General features: G+C 27.9%; 1 protein-coding gene, 1 non-coding gene and 1 pseudogene across 3 annotated transcripts; 1 reads left to right on the top strand and 2 right to left on the bottom strand.

Annotated features, from left to right (window-relative positions):
- Positions 1-13,577: 13,577 nt before the first annotated feature.
- LOC113861156 lies at positions 13,578-19,465 on the top strand. 2 transcript variants are annotated; one of them, XM_027493774.1, is made up of 4 exons: positions 13,578-13,807; positions 14,034-15,691; positions 15,904-16,949; positions 18,514-19,465. In XM_027493774.1, exons 2-4 carry the CDS (start codon positions 14,201-14,203, stop codon positions 18,629-18,631), a joined length of 2,655 nt encoding a protein of 884 aa, XP_027349575.1. In that variant the 5' UTR covers positions 13,578-13,807; positions 14,034-14,200; the 3' UTR covers positions 18,632-19,465. The 2 variants fall into 2 exon arrangements, with proteins under 2 accessions (XP_027349575.1, XP_027349576.1); XM_027493775.1 differs by lacking the exon at positions 13,578-13,807 and having other exon boundaries at positions 13,847-15,691.
- A 1,079-nt stretch (positions 19,466-20,544) lies between these two features.
- TRNAY-GUA lies at positions 20,545-20,638 on the bottom strand. Its single transcript has 2 exons — positions 20,602-20,638; positions 20,545-20,580 (listed from the first exon to the last, which is right to left on the bottom strand). It is a non-coding gene; the product is annotated as a tRNA-Tyr (tRNA).
- Positions 20,639-21,516: 878 nt separating this feature from the next.
- On the bottom strand, positions 21,517-25,826 carry LOC113863013 (annotated as a pseudogene).
- Between the last annotated feature and the right edge of the window lie 1,627 nt (positions 25,827-27,453).

The raw sequence follows: 27,453 nt of genomic DNA, 5'->3' as shown, positions 1-27,453 counted from the left end.
GTAATAGTCTTTTATAAAAATGTTGGAAATTATTTGATTTTTTATTCAATTGAAAACCCTTATTATAATTATTTTGAAAAAAAAAAAAAAGTAAACTAGTGTTTTCTCATGTAACCAGTGACCTCTCATTCTCTCTTGAAAGGTCGAAAAAGAGAGAAAAAGAAAATGCAAACATTACCTATTTGCTAAGTGCTAAAATTATAAAATGTTCCGTGTGATTTGTATATATTACTTAACCGAAGTGCAAAGTAAAGTGTTTCATTATTATCTTAATTTGTATTGTATAGTTTCTTTATAAAAATATTGTAACCTTTTTCGGTGTGGGCCTGTGATCGATATACAAGTGCTGGTTACTATTTAAAACCTTTTGAAAAAACATAATAGAACGAAAGAAATATAACTTGAAAATCATATGACCTGACAATTTTGTTATGTATGAGCTTAATTTAGCGTTTATATATCATTTTTTTATATAAAAGCTTATTTTATAAATTTAGTCATAAATTTATGGAAATTAAATTTAAAAAAATTCTGATAAATTATACTATAATATTTATTAAAATAAATTTTAAAAAATTTTATATAAACTAAAATTTCATTATATAAATTTTTCATATACTCTTCGAAATGGACCCTAAGGCTAAGGGAATGTCAGGCATTCTTAAGGATTTTTTTAATTTTATTTACTAATCAAAGTATTTAGTGAATTATTTTCTTTTACATTTTTTGACTTAAAAGTTTATGTCTAGCTGCTACCGTAGCTTGTGATATTTTTACGTCCGTAAATTTTGAATATAAAGAAAATCAAAAAGAAGAAAGCTAGGGTTTACTAAGTTTTTTTAATTTTTCATTTTATCAAACATCTAAACATAAACATAGTCGTGAGGCTAATCATCAAACCAAGAATATTAGTGTTTTAGCCTGAAAATTAACGATAAAGGAAAATGATTCATATGTTTAAGAAATATAAAGAAAGAAGAAATAATGGAAACTCAAAATGTATAGAATGAATGAATAGAACAGATGTTATTGATTGAAATAGTTTATCAGCTTAATGATTTTTTATACATTACAAATACATATTTATAATTATTTTTGTGATAACATGAACAAAATATTTTTTACTCGTGTGAATATAAAATAAGATCATTTTATGCAAGTAGAGATGACGAGTCCTAAACTTTAGCTAAAACATCTTATCCTAAAAAGATAGCATACATTCTTTCTTCCTCTAGTTCACTGTTCATTTATGTTGTATTCTACTAAAAATAGATATATTTGTTCTTTCAAAAATTGGACGTTTATATTAGACAAACAATTTTATGAAATTTTACTTTATAATGATGTCTTTTTGATAACTGACATCTCTTTACGGTGTTTCTACTTCACTTTTGTCTTTTTTTTTAACAAGTGAATATTTGTGTCTTTGTTTTTTAATATTAACTTCACTTATTGCAAATCTTAAATTACTTATTTTATTATTGTACTAGGCTATTGACTTTAATTGAGTGCTGAACTTAAGTCCAACACAATTAATTAGTTGAGTAAAATCTTTTTGGATAACGATGGTTCAAGATTTAAACTTGATTAAAGTTTTCTTGTAGTTATAAAAAAAAAAAAAGTTTGATTCACGGTATTTAAGTGTCTTTTTTTTATATATTTGAAGTGTTTTTCGAAATGCACATATAAGATAATTTTTAATAATTCAAATAATATAATTATACAACCATAATTCATTTATACGGTAATCAATCAATATTGAGTTATGAAGTTAAAAAAAAAAATTATTTGACAAATAATTATAAAAATATCACATTATTTACTTTTTAAAATATTTAAACAAAAATCGGTCAAAACAACTTGTAATATTTTAAAATGAAAAGGTAAGAAATATAATAAGAACAGCGAAATTTTATGTGAAAATAAATCTTTTCTTTCCTAAAATCAAAATAGACCCTTGAAAGGTTAAAAAGAAGACAATTTTTTATCCATTCCTATTCAATAAATATAGGGAGAAGAACATATGACAATATGGAAAAAACATCTTTTGGTATAATAAAATCGATAGTGCCAAATCCAGTTAGTTAGTTCAATTGTTTTAATACAATAAAAGATTAAGCATAAATTGTGAAGTATAACGTGAAACTTGTTTAAATATGAATTTTTTTTTATAATATATTTCAATTTCTTAATTAATTTGAAGTATTTGGACTTAATTATTTCAGGATCTGAGCCTAATCAGCACTCGAAAGCCTAATTCATTTCACCACAAATAAAAGTTAAATTCATTATCACAATTTATTATTCTTCGGCCGCTGAATTTATACCAAGGGAATCAAGTTCGATCACATGATTTAACGTTTGTTTAATTTAAATTTGAGCTGAATTAATTTTCACAAATTTTATTTTAAATTATTAAATATAATTAAAATATAAACATTTTAATTTTAATTTTTAAATCTAAATTTTAACACTTAATAAAAAAGTATCTATCATACTTTATAACTTTAATGTAATAAATATTTTTAATAAAAAAAAATTACTACTTCTAAATGTTTAAACTCAGTTCTAAAAACTAAAATTAACAAAATTATTAAAAAATTGTGAGAATTGATTTTTCAATTAAAAAAGAAAAACAAGCCCTTAAAGAAAAACATATTTTAGATCTTTTAAAATAGAAATTGTTTATTTGAATTAGAGAACAACATAGATGCACTAGTTAATTAATTACAAGACACATATTTATTTCTATAAAATGTATATTTATCATGATAGAAAAGCTTAGATATATTTAAAATTGAAGTAGGATCTTATTAGCCATTGTCCATAACATATTGATTAAAAATTAAAAATTAAAAATTAAAAATTAAAAATTAAAAGTTTTTAATCATATTTGCAGGCACGGTTAATTAGACACTTTCATCACTTCCCACATAAGGAGTGTAGATCAGTAGTTGCAGAGGACTCGAGTCAATGACTTCATTTAAGGATCATTTAACACAAACGCACTGTGATATACGATGTGGACTTTATAAATGTTTTGGGTTTTCGAGACTAATGAATGGGCAATTACTGGAGTTTTTTATTTTTTGTCCATGTCAAGGTCTGGGTTTGGAGTGACTGAGAAGTTGTATTCTATTGGGCTGTAGACTTTTTTTTCTTTAATTGGGCTCAAGTTCGACCAAAAAAATATTGGGCTCGAGTGATTAATGATCCTCTGCTTCGTGCATGTCCATGGTGCATGGCATGAACCACACTGAGAAGGGGGGGAAGGTGGTGATGGTAAGTTGGTAACGAATAACACAAATTTCTCAAGAATCCACGAAAAATAAGGCGCTCGAGTTTTTGTCACATTTAATACTGTTAATCAAGTATATTAATAATTTAAAATATTTTTACCTTGTTATTTATTTATAAATTATCATATTATTATGAATTATTAAATTTAGTAATAATTAATTTTTCAAAAAAATATTAATCTTAATCTTTAGAACTGAATTTAAACTACTAATAATAGTAAATTTTATTAAAAAAAAGTATTTATTATAATCTTAATTTTTTTAAAAAAATATTAACTTTTATGCTTCAACTCAGTCTTAAAAATTAAGTTAACAAAATTTTAAAAGTCATATATAATGTATTTTAATTAATTAATAGTATAAAATAGTGTACATTCACAATATATTAAACTTCAACACTTATTGTAAAAGTTAAAAAAAAAAAATTATATAACAATCTATAATTAAATAATATATAAAATATTTAAATTAACAATGCATTTCAATTCAATTAAATAGAAAGGACTCTTCAAAAAAATTCTCAAATCTTTTTTAAGTTAAAATGTAATATTTCAAGGTTGGTTGCTTGTTACCCTTGAGTTAGAGAAAATACCGTGATTCTCAAAAATATTTTAACATAACTACCTTTAAGGTAATTTTTTGCAAATATAAAATTTTTATTAATATTTTATCATTGACTATTTTTTAAAATTCATCCATTCTTCTCTTAACTTTATTTTTGTGTGTTCCTCTTTTGCCAACTAAGACATAAAAAAAATGATGCAGCGTGCTTTTAAATTTAATGAAAAATATAATAATAATTTATTAATGTTTCTTTAAGTTAATTCAATTAGGGTATGAAACATATTTGTATTATAAAAAAGTCTAATTTTCTCAGTTTTTTTTTGTCTTATTAGGATTGATTTAAAAAAAATTGCTTAAATAAGATTTTGTAAAAACAATTTCGCTATCTAGGGTAAAAAATAACAAATGGCAAAAATGCCATCCAGTTAGTTAATAGTTACTGAAACTAAAATAAAAAAATTAGTTAAAACATGACACTTGTATTTTTGTAACAATGTGACACTTGTTTAAAATTAAAAAGATTCAAAATTCACCAATGGTTAGAAAAGATAAAAGACACATGACTAAATCTTAGAAAGTTGGCTAGATCAGAGCAGATTGTGGTGTCAATATAATCGGAGATGATATTCTTTTAATTGGTCTACATGGTAATTGGCTAGACAATAAGCAATCTATGCAATTTGGTATCGAGTTTTTGTGATAAAATCTTTTTTATGACCTTATCAAAGGTAAAAGAAATAATAATGTAAATACAATTTAATTTAAATGAGATTTTTGTTTGCACTACATGTGTCTAACAATTGAAATGGTGGTGTATGTGAGGCTTTTCTAGGGAGGAGACTAGTTTAGTGGTGTTATTGTCATAAGAAAAATATAAAGGAGGAAACGAGGGATTACAAAATATCGTGAAATATGACTTTTTAAAACATAAAATATTGTAAAAGAACATTAAAAAATATTTATAAATTGTGAGATAATTTGATAAAAATTAAGATTTAAGTGTGACAAATAAAAAAAAAGCAAAATGATGGAAAAGTGAAGAAAATGTTGCAAACTCATTTTAACAAAGAACAAAAAAAGATAAATTCAGTATAAATTTGTCACTGTTAGTAAAGAATTCTTGATAAGATCCAAGAAACTTTAAGAATCATACAAAGTTCTTTTAAGAAGGTGAATTTTTATTCAAAACTAAAATTTGTCACCTAAAAAAGTCTTACATAAATATTTATGATTAGAAGTAAAATTCAAAGTTTTAGTAAAAATAAAAGAACAATAATAATAATTTAAGAAAAAATATTAAAAGACTTTAATAACAAAGTCCAGTAAACATAATAAAATATAAAATTCTAAATAAATTATAATAATTAATTTGGTCTAAATCAGTAACATAAAACATAAAGTTTTAACTAGAAATATAAATAAAAATAAAGATTGACTAACATAAATTTAATTAAATTCTAATCTTTTATAATCTTTAATTAGAATAAAACTCTAGGTTAAGTTCTTCTTTTTCATATTGTTAGTTGTTTTGAATATAGTGGTTTCCATTTGACTTAAGATCTTATTGACTTTCTTTCTTTTTGTTATGATCTCTAAACCTTTGTAAGAAAATTATTCTTTTGTTTTTTTTTTCTTTCTTTTTCATCAGTAATAGATATGTTAAATCAATTTTAATAATTTCATTTCTTTAATAAAATTATTTAATTTAAAATAAACAAAGTGACTTGCTTTTTGTATTATAAATATGTTTTTTAAAATAAAAATATTTATAGAAGATACTCTCATTCTTATTAAGATCAAGGGACTTGTCTTGGATATTTAATTTTTTATTTATAAGTTTACCTTATGACTAAATTTGGATAAATTTTTAGAAAAATTTTTATAAGAAAAAATTAGTATATAAAATAAATAAAACTTCTCTTATTTTAAAAATAATTTATGATTATTCTCTATTTTGTTATAAGATCTCTCATTTATTTTTTAAAATTTTTTTAAAGAAATAAATAATTTTTAATTTATGAGATAATTTTTTTTTTATAAATATTTTTCTAAAAATTTACCCTAAGTGAACTGATATATATTAAGAATTTTTTTTTTGCGATGACAATTTGAATGGTATCATATTCAGACCTTAGAAATATCAAAATTTTAAATATTTTGTTAAATTTGATTGTCTTTTTATGTGTGTATATTTTTTTATATAATATTTAATTTATTAATTTGAACTATTTAACATATATAAATAAATAAAGCACAAGCATTAACATACAAGTTTTGACGAAAGCATTGTTGATGGAATTAAATTTAATATGCACTTTTTCTATTTTTGATAGTTATTAGAGTATCAAAATTGGTTATTTGGTTTGTTAAAATTACTCCTAGATAAGATTCTTTAGCTAAACTAAAGATGAATGTGAACTATGCTTGTACGATTTTAAATGTTTTTAAAATGAGATTGTTTGATAACAATTATATGATTGAATCACGAATTTTGTTATCATAATTAACTGTGAAAAATAATCTTTAATTTTAATATAATCTTCATATGAGTTCTTAAAATAATAACTTGGTTGTGATTATGAGTTAACGATAACCACATATTAAAAAAACAAGAGTAAAATTGATGTGAAAAGGTCAATACAATTTTTGGCTTCAATAGATCCAGAGGCTATTAAAGTTTCAGCTTTGAAAAAGAAAATATTTATCAAATTTTTAACATTTTTATTTGAAAAGAAATAATGATTGTGTGCATAAATAATAATAAAATTCTAAACTTTATTCTCTTTGCCTTGTACAACAGCTTGAATGTATATGATATTTTATAGAAGGCTTAATTATATTTTTTATTTTTATAAATATTAATTATTTTGTGATAAATCTTTATAAAATTTTTTGTTAGGATTTAGTCTTTATAAAGTTAGAAAATTAGGATTTAGTCCCTGTCGTTAATCCTCTCTCTCTTAAGTGTTGAGTTGGTTGACAGAGATCTAGTTCAGCATTCCATGTGGCCATCTCGAATCCTAATCATAGGCTACGTGACATGTCACATTATTTATTTATTTTATTTAAAATTGATATTTACAAACAAGTCCCTGAATATATTTTACAGAATTGCATAAAAGTTCCTCTAACTTTCTTTCTTTCTTTTCTATAACCCTTCCCCAACAACTCCCTTCCAACACTCTTTCTTCCCCTTCCCTCTCCCTCTCCCCTTTGTCATTTTCCTTTTCAACATACCTAAAAATATATATTCATGCAAATGTTCTCTTTATATTCACTCTCATCTTCTATAACCCCACCCTTTAACCAATTTTTTCTTATTACCTGTAATCTTATTTTTAACATTTTCCATCATTAAAGTTCATATTCAGTATAATCTACAATTTTAAACTTTAACCATTTTAGGAAACAAATAAAAATTAAATTGAAACCAATGCTCTATTTTCTCTACTTACGTATATTATTTCTTCTAATTTGGTTTCATCATTCCGTTTTGGGGAGAAAGAAGGGGTGGTGTGGGTGTGAGAAATGAGAAAAGGAGGGATAGGAGGAATGGAAAGCGAGTAGGAGAGAGGGGTGATAGGAGTATGGGTGTTGGAGAGAAAGGGATGTGGGGAAAGGGTAAGAGAAAGAGGTGATGCTGATGTCAGTGAAAGTGTAGGTGTTGAAGGGAGATAAAAGTGTAGGTGTGGGGAAAGGGTGATGCAATATGGGTGGGGGTGTGGGGAAGGGGCGTGGTGCCGATGGAAGAATTAGAAGAGGTAAGGGAAGGAAGTGATGCAGATGAGGAAATGAAAGTGAGTGGGGGAGAAGCGTGGTGCGAATGAGAGTGTTAGAGGGAGAGGAGTGTGGAGAAGAGGAAAAGGTGGTGCACATAAGGGTAGGAATATGGGTAATGGAGGGAGAAGGGGTGTGAAAAAGGAAAGGAATTGGAAGGATTGGGGGAGAGGAGTGGTGCAGATGAAAAAATAAAAATGGGTAAGAGAGAGAGGTGGTGTGGATTAGGGGAATGCAAGTGGGTGGAGGAAAGGGGTGGTGTAGATGGAGGTGTGGGGGAGAAAGGAATGAATGGTGGTGTGAGGAGAGAGTCGAGGTGGGGAAAAAAAGAAGAACTAGGTAATCCGAGATAGACAAGAAATGCCAAAAAGGTGTGGAGAAGTAAAAAGAGAAAGAAAAATGACTTTTATGCAATTATATAAAATAAGTTAAGGGACTTGTTTAAAAATTTTAATTTTAAAAAATAAAAAATAAATAATATGACATGTCATGTAGTGACACAAAAAAAGAGTTAATGGCAGGGATAAAATTTTAATTTTTTAACTTTACAGGAACTAAATCATAATAAAAAAATTTATAATAACTTATCACAAATGATTAATATTTATAAGAATAAAAAATATAATTAAGCCTTTATATAATCTTATATTTCAAGAACTTATAAATTAAAGTATAACTTAAAGTAAATTTATCTTTTATTTGTTGTTTGCTTGATAATTAAATTGAGGTGATGATAACCAAAAATTATATCAAAGCTTCGTGTCAATATTTTGATATATATATATATATATATATATATATATATTATTTAGAAAAATTATTGTTATTGCATTAATTTATATAAGTATTTGATAATTAATAAATTGAATTTTTAATTTATCAGTGATGTAAGAAAAATTATAACATATATTAAAGTTATTATTATTATTATTGATCTACCTTGCCATTGTTATTTGAATTATTAAAACTTTTAAAAATTATAAAATATATTTATAATAGATCTTAATAAACGCAATAAATTTATGTGAATTGAGTATCGTAAAATATTTGAAATTGTTCCATACTCATTGTTATTGAGGTGATTAAAGAATAATATGTTTTCAAAAAATTATTTTAGGTTATTTTTACTTGTTTAAAATTTTATTTTTTCTATGACAAAAAATGTGATATTATTTGAGTTGTTATAATCAGTTCAAGTGGTGAAATTTGAAATATATTTTATCATCTTTTAAAATGGTTGGAAGATATTGTGAAGGTATTCATATATTTCTTTTGCTAAGATCATGCTTTTTAATGCAAATAGAGTTTAAAATAGTGATAAGGGAGATTTTATTAGCAAGCATATTTTTAGGTAGAGATAATATATTGTAAAAAACTATGAGGTGACTTTTGTAACACTCCACCATAAAATTTAACTTCATCTTTTTTAAGTAATTAAAAAAGGACAAAATGCTTAAAAAACTTAAAGATAAGTGCTTCATTGTGAAAGAGAATACTGACTATCATTTACATTGTAAAAAAAGAAAATACAATAGATATGATGCTATTATATAAACACTTAAAATATAAATATCTCTTTTAATAAATTCATGACTTTTAATGATAATACTTTTGAAGACACACTTGATAAATACAAATATAACTTTTTTTTATTTTTTATAAACTTATAGTTTTTAATAATGGTACTTTTGAGACCATGGATAAATATATAATATCTCTTTTTATGGATTCATAGTTTTTAATAGTTGTTGAATATTTTATCGTATATTGTTTATAATTTTAAAGATATAATATGTACCGTGGAGTATTATTTTCCTATTCTTGTCTCTTCTATTTCTTTTTTCTATATTTTATATTATATTCAAATGGAACCTTAATTTTGATTATTATTTTTTAGTTATTTTTCTTTAATATATTTTTTCATTCTTATTCTCAATTACGTAAGTACTTGATATTTGATCATTCAGACAAAAAGAAAAGATAAATTAATTTTTTCATTATTAGTGTGTGTAAATCTTGTTATTTCACTAAAAATGTTTTGTATAACTATAATTTATTACCATATTTTAAAATTATTTTTATTTATTTTAATTTTATATTTTTTAAACTTTTTGTACTTCTAACTTTAAAATTTTCTCTTATTATTACATATTTAATATTTTTTTAAGTAACTTTTGATTTTTTTTACTAAACACATTCTTAACACAAATAAAAATTATTTAATAATATTATTAATGAAATATAAATATTTAATAAAAAAAATCTCTCTTTATATATATATATATTTAAAATATTTTATTAAAAGTGTGACATGATATTTTCTCTTATAATTTTTTTAAATTGTTTAAATTCATTACTTTGTTTATTTATTTTATCTATATTTTAAATTTTTAAAGCTATTCCTTTATTATTAGATATTTTATACTTGTAATAATTAAATTAATATAAAAAATTTAAGATACCAAATAATTAATTATATTTTATTAAACTATACTAAATATAAATAGAAATAATTAATGTTATAAACAATATGATATAAATAATTTATAATATAAAAAATATTAAATATATGATAAATTCATGCATCATGCAAACTTTCAATTTAAAATACGTTTTTAATGTTGATTCCTACTTTGCTAGTCTCATTCAACCGTTTAATCTTTGTTCAATTAGACAGACAATTTCAAAGGCAAAACAATATACTATGATAAAACTATTCCCTTGAGTGACGCAAGTCCTAAATCTAAATGCTTGACCTTCTCAAAGTCATAAAGACGTACGCAACAAGGAAAGTCAAATCAACAACCAAGTCAAACAAATAATTATAAGCAAATTTAAGATATTCTTCTGAGACTATATTTTTGTCATTGATATTGGAGGAATAGAATCATTCAGACCCTTATTAATCTTTTAATAATTAGGAGAATTTATAAATATAAACATACAAAATAGTTAAATAATATTTTTAACATTTAAAAATAATAAATAAATAAAAATACTTTTTTTAAAATATCAAAGAAAAAAAATTAAACCGAGGGAGTAAAAAAGATATATCTCCTTCGGTTCCATCACTTTTAACTCTATTAATTGTTAAAATTAGGAAGAACCGTAGGACATGTTATTACCACAATTATATCTAATAATTGATATATTATATAATTAAATATTTTGTTTTTCCTTCTGTAAGATTTCTCCATATTTTAGTTATAGTAATCTGCTTATGTAAATTAAATAAGAAAATTGTCAACAAATATCCTTACCGTACTTGTTTATAATACTTATTAGCAACGTGTGTTCAATAAAGTTGCATAGCTTAAAACACATTCAAAACAAAAATAATTTAAAAATCGGTTTTTTTTTTAAAGAAAATAGTTGACAGACACTCATTGAAGCATATATATCTAGAAAGATAAATAAATAGAAGAGAGAGAGAGAAATTGTTATTCTAATTTTTAGAGAAAAAAGAGTAATGTATTAATTTAACTTTTAAAATTATAAACATACGTTATGAAATATAGTTTTTCAGATCCTAAACTTATTAAAAATAATTTATTTTAGTCCTTAAAATTATAAAATTGAACATTTTAATTACTAAAAATATTAATGTTTATCAATTTAGTTCTTAAAATTATAAAAAAATTATTATTTTAATTCTTAAAATTACAAGTATCGTCTAAAATTATAACCTTTAATTTAGTCATTCAAATTATGAAATAAATTTTTCTTTTTTAACTACGAAGTTAATATTTCAATATCAGGTTCACACTTAATTTATCAAATCTAACACGTTGTTACACAGATTTGATGGAAATTAGTCTAAGGGAGTAAGTTTTTATTTAATATGTAAGTTTAGTTTAGCTTTTTTTTTTAATTTATAATTTTATGGAAACAGTACCTATAATTTCACATTTTAAATAATTAATTTTTTAGGGACTTAAAAATTTCATTTGACATTTTCAAAGATTGAATTGAATTGTTATAATTTTAATGTTAAATTGAATGGTTCTTATAATTTCATTAACCAATTTTTTTTTATTTTAAAAATTAAATTGACAGATATATAATTTTAAATATTAAAATAAATGATTTTATTATATCAATGATTAAGATGGTTGATTTATAATAATTTCAACGACTAAATTTTTTTCATAACTTTAAGGATTTAAATTGGTAGTTATCTATAATTTTCGTGACTAAAATAATGTATTATTTTTTAAAAATATTACTTAAATTTTTATTTTTATTATATTCTTCGTTTATTATATTAATTAACATCGGTTAGTAGGAAAAAAACAAGATATTTTCATAATCAGACACTGTTTTTTTTATCATTTAAAGTACTTCGTAGGAATTAAAAAATGACTAGTATCCTATTTTTTTTTATAAAATATTTAACTTTTTTTTATCATATCCCTTATTTATTATTAATTAATAGAAAATATTAGCTTTGGCTATTAAGGTTGAAGATAAAAAAAATTAAAATAGTAAATTGTTTTTAAAATAAATTATTTATTATTTTAAGAATATAAAAGTATAATAAATTATATATATCTTTAATAAAATTTAATATTTATAGATACTTAAACTTAATTCTAAAAATTGAGATTAAAATAATTGTTAATCAACACGAGTTAGTAAAGAAAGATAGGTATTTTTAAAAGAAAGAATATTTCTAAATTTTCATAACTTTTATTTTGGGAAATATTTCTAATTATAAATAAAAAGTATTATATATGTATATATTTATGTTTTCTATAGATAATAAATAAATACAATTTTTTATTTAATATTTACTTTATAAAGAAATAAGAGAAAATAACGACCTGTTACTTTTTTTTTTATTATAATTAGAGTTTTATATTAGTTATTATGTTTGAATGAGATAAAATTTATTATGAGTAGTTTTTTTAATATTTAATAAAATTGTTTTATTGAGATTCAAACTTGAAATTAAAAATTAACTTAAACAAACCTCTTATGAGATCTTCGAACTTTACAGTAATAAAATAAATTTTTTAAAGTGTAAAAAAAATGAAAAATAATGTAATTTGATGAGAAAAAGAATATTAAATAAGTGTTATTATTTGACTGGACTTAACTGCAAGGAAGTTGAAAGCCACAACCACGCTTTCACGCTCGTTCAATATATTATTATCATTTACAACAAAAAGAGTTCAATTTAATTTTTTCTTTTACTTTTACAGATGAACAGTATTTGTTAATACACACCATCCCTTTTTGTCTTAAATTATGACATTAAAAATATTTGAAGCCAACGAACTCTCTTAACCTACCATTCTTTCAAGGTAATGGAGTCTCTAAGCCTGGGTTGCAAATTTAGTTACAAACAATGAAATAAAATAAAATATGATTGAATTTAACTTAAAATCTTATTTATTATTGAAATATTTTATAAAATAATATTAATTATGTCAAGTACTTTTAAACAAAAAGGAAAAGAAGAAATGAGATGAAATCTATTTTATAAATTATTGTTTTAGCAATTTAATTAATGAAACATAATAAAAATACACACATTCTTTTATTTAATGTTTATTTTATAAAATAGTAAAAAAAATATTAAGAGAATAAGTAAAAGAATACAGCAAAATTTTGTGATATCCTTTTATTTATTATTTTATAAAGTAAATGTTATATATATATATATATATATAGAAATTATTTAATTAATTTCATATAACAATTGAAAAATTAAAAAGAATAAAAAAAATTAGAATTATTCCTAATTGAAAGATAGTCTAGTCCTTCTTTCCAAATAAAATTATAGCTTGGTTGGGTCACTTCACTTGAAAAGCGTTAGGCAAAGGAACACGCAGAAGGACCACACAAAGACCCGGTTCGGTTCAGCGTATCCGGTCCAATCTATCCCACGCAACGGTTCAGTGACATAGCTTACTCCGATTTTGTTTTTCTTTCCTTCTTCATACTCTCTCTCTCTTCTCTTCTTATCTTGTTTCTCTCTCTTCTCGCGCATAGTTTCTCTCTCTTTCTTAAGACACACCGAACAATCCGCGACGGAGGCTCCGACCCGAACCGGACGAGTTGAGTCCAGCTCCTAGCACGTTCTCGTGCTTCTGCCTCGGTCGCATTTCGCTCCCATTCTCCCAGATTTTCTTCTTCTCGTTTTCGCCATTGACGCTGAATCTGTAAGTGCTCGATTCCCATTCCATTTATCTATCGATTGATGGCACAATCGTTGTAACTGAAGCTCCGAATCGTTCTCTTTTTCTCCTTTTCTTCGGCTGAGTTCTTATTTCAATTTCTATTTGTATGTTTTGAACTATCGAGGCCTTGGTTGCTACAATAGGGTAATTTCAATGTTAATGTCAATTTCTGGGGGCAGATTTTTAATTTTTTTTATTGTCTTATTAGGTTTGGGATTTTAGGGTTCTGAAGTTTCTGCGTCTGATTCTGTTGGATGTTGATTTGGAGGAGAGGGAAAGATACAGAGGGTTAGGGTTTTCTCGAAAGCATTGATTTTTATTTGGGAAATAAGAGGATATATTTGAGACAAGAAAGAAGGTTAGTGTTAGAGGATAATGTGTATACTGTGTGTGATTCAGAAGTGGTCTCGCCGGGTTGCTACAATGCTACCTTGGTTGGTTATTCCGTTAATTGGTCTCTGGGCGCTTTCTCAGCTTCTGCCGCCGGCGTTTCGGTTTGAGATCACTTCGCCTCGTCTGGCTTGTGTATTTGTGTTGTTGGTTACTCTCTTTTGGTATGAGATTTTGATGCCTTGGTTGTCGGCTTGGCGTTTGCGGAGGAATGCTCGGCTTAGGGAGAGGAAGAGGTTTGAGGCCATTGAAATGCAGAAGTTAAGGAAGACAGCTACGAGGCGGTGCCGCAACTGCTTGAGTCCCTACAGGGATCAGAACCCTGGTGGGGGTCGGTTTATGTGTTTTAATTGTGGTCATGTTTCCAAGAGACCAGTTTTAGATTTGCCTGTTCCGCCAGGGTTGGGGATTTCAAATTCCAGTATAGTTAAGGAGTTGGTTGGAAAAAGTGGTAAGATATTAAATAGCAAGGTTTTGTCTGAAAATGGGTGGATGTGCAGTCAGGATTGGCTGGAGAACAGCAATTGGGTTGGTGGGTCTATTCCAGGTAATCCTAGCAACTGGAGGACAAATGAGAATGCTGGTCTTTTTGGAGGAGATGAGCATTGTTTGACAGAGAGGTCATATTGCGGTATTTTGTTTTTTGTTTGCAAGCTTTTGACATCTTTTTTCTTGAGCATTAGATGGCTTTGGAGAAAGACTTTTAGAGTTAGTTCAAGGGAAGAGTGTTCGTCTGATGCTGAACATAGGGCACTCTTGGCAAAACGGGGTGAGAATGGGGCAAGCCTCGATGAAAGTAGAGGGGAAAAAGCACGCAGGAAAGCTGAGGAGAAAAGGCAGGCTAGGCTAGAAAAAGAACTTTTGGAGGAGGAAGAAAGAAAACAGAGGGAGGAGGTTGCAAGATTAGTGGAGGAACGTAGGAGGCTGAGAGATGAGAAAGTGGAAGCTGAAAAAGACCACAGCAGAGCATCAAATCTCAGTAAAGAGAAAGAGAGAAGGAAGGAAGCTGAAAGGAAGCGTCAGGAAAAAAGAAAAGAGAAAGATAAGGGGTCTAGTAAGAGCAACTCTGATGTAGAAGAATTAGAAAGAAAAGCTGGCAAGGAAAGTGAACGGAAGCGGGACCTTGACAAAAAGAGTGAAATGGATCGTAGAGAGCATCATAAATCTGGGTTAGAGAGTGGCAAGGGACAGGGTACTGACAATGCACATAATAAAAATGCCACAGCAAACAATTATAATCGAGGAGGTACTGGAACAAGGTATCTTGACCGCATGAGGGGTACAATTTTGTCCTCTTCAAAAGCGTTTGGTTTTGGAAGAGGTACTAATATTCCTGCCACTGTGGTGAAAGAAAACAAGTTTAACAGTTCTGTAGATCATGTTCATACTGCTGCTAGCAGGAGAGAAATAGGTCCTCCTGAGCGTCCAACTGCAAAATCCCATTTGAATGGAGATGATAGGAATATCAATCACTCTGTAAGTTGTCTTGCTTTCTATTTCCTTTTCCTTGCCTTTTTATGATCCCATTTTAACAGGTTTTGTCGAAGTTTCAGTTGTGTTGGAGATTTATGAACAGAAAGATACAATCCTCTAGTTAATATTAATTGCTTGTTATATATGGTTATCATAAATTCATTTAAGAAAATTTACTAAGAAAACAGTATTTCCATGATAATTGTTCCCTGCAGGTACTCCCTGAACCACAGCCATGGACAGCAACACCAAAAAAGTCATGGCAGCAATTATTTACTCGATCTTCATCTGTTCCTCAATCTTCAAATTCAAACGTAATATGTAGACCAAATTCCAAAATTCAGGCAGAAGTGAAAAGTCCTCAGTTATCTGGCCAGACGCCGGTTACACAATCATTTACTAATCCAATTCAGTTTGGTCTTCCATCACCATTTGATATTTCTACCTATCCAAGTGGATCAACAAGTAGTAGTTTAGGTTTTTCTCCTCCTATTGAACCATTTTTTTCCCCAGTTGGAAATACATCACATGACTTTAGACAAGATGAGCAAGAGCTTTTTGAAGACCCCTGTTATGTTCCAGATCCGGTATCCTTGCTTGGGCCTGTTTCTGAGTCCCTAGATAATTTTCAGTTGGACTTAGGAACTGGCTTTGGGACAGACAATGAAGTGGCAAAACCTCACTCTTTAAAAAACATATCTCCTGCTTCTGATGTTAGTAAGCCATCTCCAATTGAGTCCCCATCATCCCGAGAAAAGCATGGCTGTTCTAATTGGTTTCCTAGTACCCCCAAGGGCCAAGAAAAGCATGGTTTTCCTCTGGATGATGCAGCTGCAAATGAGAAGGGAACATGGCAGATGTGGAGTACTTCACCACTTGGGCAAGAAGGTTTAGGTTTGGTTGGTGGCCCAGGAAGCTGGCTTTTATCCTCACAAAGGAACATACAAAACAAGGATGATTTTATGCTTCCGTCATCTCAGAAGACTATGGCTTCTCTTTTTAACAAAGAAGATAATATAATATCTGGTACCCATTCTCCACAAAATGTTTTTCTTCCTAATGGTCAAACTGGCGGGAACTTCAGCCCTGTTACAGGATCAAGTGGTTATGATCCGTGGTTACAGAGTGCTCTCTTCCCACCATTATCAGTTGGCCTTGCAGCTCAGGAGGGAGCTACTCAAAATGAAATTATATATGGTAGTCCTAGTGGATCTGCTAGCAGCCATGTGCTTGAGGGTTCTCCGGCTAACTGTTGGTCCATGTAAGTAATAACTGTTTATTTTTATATTGTATTTCTAATTTTGATTACCTACTGCATTTTGTTTTTCTGAAAAATTTAGATATAAAGATTGATTGGTAATGTGATTGTTAGTGGGAATGCTTTGAATCTTTCTATTTCTGTTGAGGCTCAGTCATGTGGTATCTTTCTTGTGGGGAAAATCTTCTATTTCTGTGGTGAAAATTCATTTTTAATGTATTTAAAATGAGTGATGGAACTGTAATGTAACTGCACTTGCTTTCTATCTATAAGCAATAATTGTAATATTTTACTCTACATGTAATATTTGTATTACATCTGACGAGTAAAATAATTACAGTACAATGGCACATGTGTAAATATTTATGCCATTTTGAACAGATTAGATTGAATCAAATTTTATTTCTTCCTCACAGAAAAGAGGCTTGTAAAGAAGATTTGGATACATGTTTTAAATAATCATGAATTGCTTTTGTCGCATGTTTGGTAATAATTGGACTGTTTGACTGGAGGTAAATACTTCAAAAAACTGTGTTCGTCAACACCAGCCTATGTTTCATCAGAGATGAATCAGGAATAACTGATTGAATATAGATAAAAGATGAGATAAATTGACATGGACGCTCTCTAGGTATATAGCATCACTGCTTTTATCAGATTCACATAATTTTATCTTTTTTGTTGTCCATGAACCACATAATTATGTGTATGAAAGGTTATTTAATTGTTTGATTGGAATGAATCCTGTGCTGTTGGACATCTTTGGATGCATGGTATATAACCAAATAAATTGTTAAATAAGCTACAAATTGTACCATTTTTATGGTGTTTCATTCTGTAAAAGTGGATTTACTTGATAGTCCATTGATTGTGTAGATTCATCTGTATGATCATATGATGATTTATTTATTTATGACACGAACGGGTATGTATTGGTATGGGACAAGATGTGATTCAATTGTTGGTGTCAGACAGTATACTTGTAATGTTTTTTCGTCTGTTCTGCTGTTTGATTGAGTCATGAAATGGTATGTGAGAATCTTCATTAATAAGTTCTGGTTGTAAATCAATTTGATAATCCTTTCTAAGTATAGCTTTATAAATATACCAGCCGCTAAATTGTCATAAACTGCTGACTTGTTGAACCAGAAAAAAAAAAGAGGAAACAAACTGGTTGAACAAATAATAATAATAATAATAATAATAATAAAGAAACATATCCGTATGGAAGTGACAGTAAAAGGAGAATCTCCTTTTGTACCTATTGTAAAATTATGGCAAAGTCTAGATGCGATGCAAAGTCTTTTGGGCTTTTCGTGACCCTTTTGACATGACCCTTGTACTGACAGTCTTGGATATGTTCTTTTTCCTTGATTCTGTGACCTGTGGTCCCCCTCAAATAAATTTTAGTGTTAATGTTTTGTAGACGGTTGAAACTGTTGTTCTGACCGTTTTTTTTTTTTTTTTCTTATGATGTGGGTCTTTTTATCTTTTATTTGTTTAAATGGAAAACTCAATTGTTTTCAGTGGTAGTTTTAACAGGGTTGGGTTTTTGTTTACTTTACAGGAAGGAATGGCCTGTACATGGTTCTGTGGAAAGCGTTGGGAAGTCACCAGTTTCAAGGCCCTATAATGGAGGTCTACATCCAACCTCAGATGTACAGTCATTTTGGTCATTTGATTAAAAAAAAGGTGATAGTGACAGGTTATGTGGACTTGATAAACCCAACTGTCCTCGAGGCAAATAGCCTCCTTTGGGGGAAGAGTTTAGAATACTGAACCCATTGTATCTTCCTTCTTTTCCAAGGAAGATTGATGTTTACTTAACGTTAGCGTCAATAGGAATACATGGAATACATGTTGGATGCATTATGAGCAAGGCATCAAGAGAGGTGCCCCCCATTTTGACGTCAATTTGTCCTTTGGAGAATGGTGCTTCACATTCCCACTTGTGTCACTGTTCAAATATGCAGAGCAATTGATGTCTTAATGAGAAATGAACTGACACTAACATGACCCTCTGCCAATGATATATAGTCTTTCTTCTGTATGTCTCATTATTATCAGTTGAGCTGCATCTTTGATCGCATTGTGCACAAAGTTGGCTGTGATCTGACCCAGTTTTAATATAATCTTAGCTTTAATTGCCTGGTAGCAGACGTTTCAGTTTGGTTAGCGTGGGGGCACCCCGTAATGGTATTGAGGAGAGCATAATTTTTCAACCTGACGTTATTAAACTGAATAATTTTTCCATCTATAATTAAATAAGGGGCACATAATAGATATAAACATGTTAAATATTAACCTTGTCCCATATGCAATAAAAATGATAGGTGTTTATTCTCAATTTAAATTGTCTATCATTATTTATAATGTTTTTTTATTTAAACAATATTATTTTATAATATTTTATGTAAAAACCATTTAAAGAGGATTTATAATGACATTTTAAAGTGGTAATAGGCTCAGTTAACTAAATGATTAGGAAAAAAAAATGGACATTTGCATCTTCAATATTTTAAGAAAAATTTAAAGTAAAAAAAAAAAAAAGATATAAAGGAACATTTTATTTTATTTTTATCTTCCATAATTTGGTCATTTTTTATTACTAATTCGTGAGTTTTTGTTTTTTTTTTTGTTAAATATTAATATTTTATTAAGAATATAAGAAACAATCTAATTTATTGCCACTTTAAAAAGAATTAATAATACATGTTAAAAAATTAAATCATACTATTAAAACTTCTTCGTATAAATTTTATTTATACCAAAGAATAATCAATAATTATCATATTTAATTAGGAGTTTTATATTCTCACAATATATTTGTATTATATCTTTTCTATTTTTGTTTATCACATTTTAGTACCTCTTTTGTTTTCTTTTCTTATTTTTTTTATAATCTATCTCTATATATAAAATGTGAGTCATAAATTTTAAATGGAAGTATTTCTAGGAAGTAATTTTCTTTCTTATTATGCTACATGATTTGTCTTTTAATAAATATTTATTTTTTAATTAAATTTTAAAAAAGAGTGATAATAAACTCAGTTAACTAAATGTTTTGGAGAAATAAAATGAACATTTAAATCTTTAATATTTTAAGAAAAAATTTAAAGTACAAAAAGATATAAAAAAACATTTTATTTTTATCCTCTATAATTTGGCCATCAAAGATTTGATTACTAATTCGTAAGTATTGGTACAAATTTTATTCATGTAAAATAATAATTCTCATATTTATTTGAAGATATAATATCTTATTAATAAATTATTATTTTTTATATTGTGTCACATATTTGATGACTTCTCTTTTCTTCTTTTCTAATTTATATCTATATATAAAATATAAGTTATAATTCTTAAACAAAAAGTATTTTTAGGAATAAGTTTTTTCTTATTATGCCACATGGTTTATCTTTCAATAAATATTTTTATTTTTTATTTGAAATTATTTCTTAAATTTTATTTAATATAATAAAATATTTATTATTAATAGTTAAAATACATTAATATTTATAAAATTTTAGAAATCATATTTAAAAATATTCATGCAATAAGAATACAGCACGGATTTCAGAAAATATAAAAAGAGAGTTCCGACCTGCCGGATTCGAACCAGCGACCTAAGGATATCTATTTGGTAAGCACCCAACTACAGTCCTCCGCTCTACCAACTGAGCTAAGGTCGGCTTGAAGTTTGCCTTTCAAAAAGTAGTTATTACCGATTATTAGTCGAATACCACTTCGACTAAGCTCCCTTTCATAAAGTTTTCAATAAATATTTGTAAAAGTAAAAAAATTAAACAATAAAATAAATCAAATTTTGTTATAAGTTAAAATCAACTGATACTTTATTTTTTAAGAAATTCTCTCGTTTGATTTCTCTAATGCATAAGTCATAAGTTGCAAAACAAATTCCATTATTCAATTGCAATGTGACTTTATGGAACATAATTGAAAAATACATTGCTTTATTTATTATGATGTCTTCAAATTCTAGTATGAAATTAACAGTTTGCTTCATAAATCATAGCAGATTAAACTCGATATCTTTTCTGAACTCTGCATGAAGACACTATCCCTGAGCTTTAGAGTTTTGTTAGCTAGAAAATGAAGTTGTTCAGCGTTGAGATGAACCACAAATGCAAAAGTTAGTTCAATACAAGTCAAAGAGTACACGACAATGCTTGAGATATTCCAAAATGTCAAAATCATGTATTGACATTAAGATTAGTGAATAGACTATTAAAATATAAAAGCTATTTTACTATAATGTCAAGTTTATGGTAAATTTTTCAGGGACGTTATTTTCATAATTTCGACTGGTTAAAGCTTTGATTCATTAATCAAAACATTTAGCAGTCGAATCAGAAAATATATTGACATTACAGTTGAAATTTAAGAAACCAAGCTTAGAACTTCACAAGATTGCCAACAGTGAAAGGACTTGACAGTTTTCCATCAATTTTTTTTTTTTCACTTTTTTCTATTCTGCCTCTTCTAAATCAATTTTTTCTTTTTTAGAGTCAAATTCAATACACAACTTTTTTTCACTTTACTAAACCAAGACCCATTTTTCCAAAAGTAAAAGAAAAAAATGAAGAACAAAAATGATTCTTAGTTTATCACTATCCAGATATCCCTTAATATTTACAGTTCAATCAAGCTCGCCATCTTCTCTGCCAGAAAAAACTTGTTCCTGCTCTTGACAATAATCTGCCATCAATAGCAAATATTCCAAGACATTAGAACTCGGAAAAGGATCCCCTCATGTTGGAAATCGAACATGAGGGTCATGTTGGTGTAAATTTGTACGCTCGCTTAAGCCAGCAAAATTTTGCTTAAGCGAAATTACAAATTTACACCAACATGACCCTCATATTCGATTTCGAACATGAGAGGATCCGGATCCTTAGAACTCAGAAGATATATCGCATGACACACCATACCATTCACTATTAGTAGCTCTGAAGTCCAAACCCAACCCCAAGAAAATGCACACAATCACAAGCAACAAAAGTTCCAGTTTATTTTTGTAGTCACATCATATGCAACATCAGCAATATATGACTCAGAACAAACTCTACATGAAGGATTTCATTGTTGTAATTAGGAAAATACCAGTCATACACCTGATATCTGATAATTGACGGAAGAAAGAAAAATGAAAGTAGACAATGATATTGTATTGTTATTGTTATACTCCTAGTCCGGAAATTACAACATTTATTGAAAAGGTAGTTGAAATAGAGTCACTTCCATACCGTTGTTGATTTTTCCTGAACTCAGTAAGCACTGCATATATGTTCTCAAAGGCTGTGTAAGTCTCATCTCTCACATCATAAAGAAATGGAAATGAAAACATCATTGTTTAAATCAGCCAAAAAAATGGTAAATATATAAAATTACATGGGAAGTTCTCAAGACCATTACCTTGGCTCCTGTAAAAGAAGTTTTTCCAAAGACAAAGATGAGAAAGACAATCTTGGGTTGCTTCAAACAATAGATTAGTCCTGGAAAGAGTTCTGGTTCTACTACCAGAGGAACAACCAAGTTCAACATATGTTCATCATTCCCTAACCCTAAACATCTAAAATATTAATACAGAATGAAACTAAGAAACCAACTGCACATGTACAGACACAAGTTAAAATGGCCCTTTACCACACAGAATCGTGGCAAAAAATACTCCCCACACAGTTCTTCCAGTTATAATTTTAAAAATTTTCAGAAGCTTTAAAACGTATAAGTATCTGCAAAGTGCATTTGGCAATGGATAGGTAGGGTCAACACAGCTCCTAAATACAAATTCAATAAATCTGGATTTGAGATTGTTAGTTTGTCATGGAATTCAGGAATGGTTTTTGCATCTGTATTAATTAAATCTGTGTTTTCCATAGTTTGCACCTGTTGTACTGGTACCTCTTATGAAATACAGTTTTTCAGTATAAAATAAATAATTGACATCAGGTATATAATAAATCAAATTAAGTAATACGACACCAAACACTGAGATGTGATTGCTTAACAACAATTGTGCAATGATAACTATTTTTAATATAAACCTAATCACAAGAATAAAGGGTCCATATTAATTTAAAAATAAAAGACTCATAAGTCATGTAAAACATGCTGTAGAATAAACCCATGTTCAAGAGGTCGTCAAGACCATTTTTCCATGAAATTCACCAAGAAAAACAGAAAGTGATAACTACATTCCCACTTACACTTGAGAAAGCACCATGGGAATATGCAATACCCTCAAGCCACATGGGGAACTTGACATCACAAGAGCCAACAATGTTCTGAATCTTAAATCCTAAAGCACAACATAAAAGGCATAAATCAACAATCATGCTTTTGAATAATTAGTACCTTAAATTTATTTTGGAAACCAACTCAAACAATTTAGGAGTAGATGCAGTACCTTAAATTTAGCTGGGAAACCAAGCTTTTGGATAATTCTAGCATACTGAAAAAGGAAATAATAAAGTAAAAAATGTTATAAATTTTCAAGAATAAATGTGTTGATCATGCTTATATATAAGTGAAGAGAACAATAAAACAATCCATTGTCCTCCATTGGTTTGAGGAGCTTATTTTTCTACAAAGAACAGGATGAACAGACTTCAAACCAAGCTAACACTAATGGCAAGGTTTTCCTGTCTAACCAACCTCACTTGAGAAATTTCAACAATATACAGAGTGGATGAACTTAGATAAGGGGGAAAAAAAGACCATTAGCATACCTTCCTTGCTGCCAATTTAGACTGTTGCTCACTTTTAGTGCCAGTACAGACCAAACCATGCCAGTTAAATTGAAAAACTAACATAAGAAACAAAATCCCATTCCAAGCAAATGCTAAATCAATTTGTCTTTGCAAGAAATAGAAAACCTTCGAAAAAATAAAAGATCCTAATGTTAATTCAGCAGCCACATTATAAGCACCTATAATCGTAAACTAGTGGAAAATGGACAAATCTGAATTATAAAAAATAGCATTCAATTGGCATTAGTGTCCAAATACTTGTTCGCTAATCATAGTAGTTGACAAGAAAAGGAAATTCAATAACAGAAGCAGACAACTACAAATTAATGTACAACCTCTACAAGTTATTTTGATACAAACACATAAAACAACAATAAAATGAACATGACAGGAACATGGCTGTCAAATTGCAAATTGCAAGGACAATTTTCTGAATCATGAATCAGAACGTATCATGACTTGTAAGAATCATGATAAATTATTCAACATAGAACAACATATTTTTCACATAATGAAACTATAGATATTTCCAAAAATTTGGCTTTTTGACTGAACCTGGTGGTGTTGTATGATCCATGTAACCAACTTCACCTAGTAGGATAAGAATTTGTTATTTGTTTGCTTGTTTGTATAATGAAACTATAGAAATATGTACACAGATAGAGTTGAGTTGTTTCTTTACATCCTTTTTTTGTGCAAAGCATCAATCAATCAGTATTAGTGGTGGAACTGCATGAATCTATTGAGATTCATACAATCCCAACACTAAACTGGACAGAAGTACCAGATAAAACAAAAGGAACATACCATCTTGCCAGATGCAAAAACGAGTGCAGTTGTTTTCGGTTCCCTGATCCTCATAATCACAGCAGCAAAACGCTGCAAAGATTTCAAATCACAGACATAAGCACTGCAGACAAATAACCAATTAGCATAAAGACATATCTAGCATGTAAATTAATTATTGATTTCAGGTAACAGTAGTGTAGTGGATAAGTAGTTGACAACTTGACATCAATAGTAACATTAATAGAAAATCATGGATCAACCAAGCCTCACTGGACCAAATAGTAACACTGCAAATTTTTCTAAGCAAGAGAAAGAACTCCACAACTGAATGGAAACCAAGCCAACCTTCATTGTCCTTGCAAAGCGGAAAGCATTAAAATATATTCACAGAGAGAATGGTTAGAATTCACAATCAACACGCAAAACTTGCCTTGGGATTGTATTCTGCATTACGAGCTTGAAGTGCAATTGATTTAAGCTCCAACTCAGTCCAAATTGACTGTTGACACGATATTTCTAGCAGTATAAATTACACTTTTAGATATTCCAATGCAAATATAAGCAAACATTATCTAATCTGATTAATATTAACATAAAGTTTACACAAGCATGTTGACCATATAATTTGAGCTCATCAAACATGGAATACACCACCAGGAATTCCATAATGAAGTATAATTCCCCTCAGTTATGAGCATGCTCCTCAAAACTCAATCACTTAGTTCAGATGGCTGAAGTTCTTAATTGCACTAAAAATATTCATAATATTTAGCAAATTGGAATTTGGATGCTCTGACAAAAGTGGGAAACAGGACTGATCTGATCATATACAGGTCAATCTTAAGCAGGACAGTTTCTGTTCAGAAGAAATAGTTGCTATTGGAATACAAGTAAATAATATATTGACCAAGAGAGCTTCTTCAGCCCAAATAACCCGTCTGATCCTCCGCACATATAACCGCAAGCTGAATTTGTAGAACAGCATAAGCCATCAGAAAAAGAGTTAATTTTATTATCTTTGCAAGTTTTAATCTCAATATCAAAGACAGGGGATCACTTGGATTTGGATAACTTTTCTTTATTACAAATGAGCAAACACACTGGCCATAACTCAGACTCTCACATCACTCATTGCAGACAGCAGCACAGTTATTCATGTCATGGTTGCTAATGCAATCCAACAGGTGGGTATTGTGTAAACTAGTAAGGAAGCATTCACTTGAAGGAAAAGTGATACTCACTGAAGGGTAGTCACAATCCCAGAAGGGTGCTTTGTTAAATCCACAGGTTGGCTCCCTTCAAATCCTTGTTCAGCCATGAATAATCAATCCTATTTAACTTTATTCTCTATGCTGTGCTTCAAAAATACCACGTTCCACAGTAATACAAAAGCCTTCACCTTTCCTTACAAAAGTAGCAAAATGCAAATAAACCAACAAAAGAACCCTTTTTGAAGAGAATCCGGATCTCAGATGATTTCATACAGGGACGCAAGTTTATTTGAAAAAAGGGTTGTAGAACAGTATCTCTTTTAAGGAAAATAAAAAAACAAAATAAAAGTGATGAAAATTCTCCCACGATCAGATTAAAAATGCTAACAAGAAATTGGGGGAAAATTCGGGAATGATGAATTAAATTTTATTGATAAGATTGACGTGGGAATCAAACCTTTATTGTTTGTTTTTAGAGAGAGTAGCAGCGAGAGTCAATAAGAACAAAGGTTATTTATTTATAAATTTTTGTTAACCTTCATTTTTAAGGCTCAATATAAACAATTTATTAATAATAAAATTTTATTAAAAATATTGATTATATTTTTATAATTTTAATATAATAATTATTTTTTTATGAAATTTTTTTATTTGTAAATACTCAAATTCAGTTTTAAGAATTAAAGTTAATAAAAAATTTATTTATTTATAATTTTTAAAAACGGAATAAATTGTTGAGTTGAATGGAATGAAATTGAAGAAGATAAGAATAACAGAAACGAATTGATGTAATTTAAAACCTTTTATACAATAACCATCACTTTTCTACGATTTTGTTCATCGAAATGTTTTTGGATAAAATTACATATAAAAATAAAAAAATTTAATAAAAAAAATACAATATTTGTTGTAGTTTATATATTTGTAAAGTAATAAATAATTTTTAATAAAAAATTATTATTTAATTATTTATCTTCAATTTAAAAATTGCCATTAGAATTTTTTTAATAAATGTAATTAATCAATATTGTAAAAGACACATTAAAAAAATTAATTATGTTACTAAAAATAACAAAAAATGTGTAAGTAAAATACATATTTAAAATAGGTATTTCACAAGGAATGGAATAAAAACATTTCCTAGTCATGGTTGCTCCCAACATTTTTTATCGAGGACAAGATTATGCATTATGACTTGACTATACACTGACTGATTAAAACCATAGTAAAATAATATAAGGTAAATACAAATTTAATATCTATAATTAATATTCATTTATGAATTAGACCTTTTATATAAAAATCTCATACGAGTATGCATTATGCTTTTGTCCCTACTATATGTTGTTTAATATTGCTACAAGTGTTTAAAACAACAAATTACAACAGACACCAAATCATAATATAACTCTTGTAAATAAATATAAATTATCAAAACAAATGTGTATTTCAACCTTAACCAGTATGCATGACTAAATTCAAGCTACATTATCAACCGAGCTATAAGTTTAAATTTTGACATTAACATCTTATTTCGACCCCTTTTCGACACACATCTTAACAAGAGCAACGAAGGATTTAAAAAGCCGCAAACGAGTTTGCAAAAAAGGAACAATAAGAATACACTACTGGTGAGATGAACAAAACTGGGTCACCTCACACTCAATTGTGATAAAAGATGATGCTCTAATTTTAAATACCAAGACATGCAGAAAGAAGAAACAATATTTGAGC

This window comes from Abrus precatorius, unplaced genomic scaffold (assembly GCF_003935025.1).
Source record: "Abrus precatorius isolate BTA unplaced genomic scaffold, Abrus_2018 Scaffold3, whole genome shotgun sequence".
NCBI classification, from domain to species: Eukaryota; Viridiplantae; Streptophyta; class Magnoliopsida; order Fabales; family Fabaceae; genus Abrus; species Abrus precatorius.
Note: the sequence above shows the minus strand (reverse complement) of the source record. Positions and strands in the feature narration are given on the sequence as shown.

Coding starts and splice junctions, on each gene's coding strand:
- LOC113861156 (XM_027493774.1), top strand. CDS start 14,201: ATGTGTATACTGTGTGTGATTCAGAAGTGGTCTCGCCGGGTTGCTACA. Junction 15,692..15,903: donor ATAGGAATATCAATCACTCT/GTAAGTTGTCTT, acceptor TGTTCCCTGCAG/GTACTCCCTGAACCACAGCC. Junction 16,950..18,513: donor CCGGCTAACTGTTGGTCCAT/GTAAGTAATAAC, acceptor TTTACTTTACAG/GAAGGAATGGCCTGTACATG.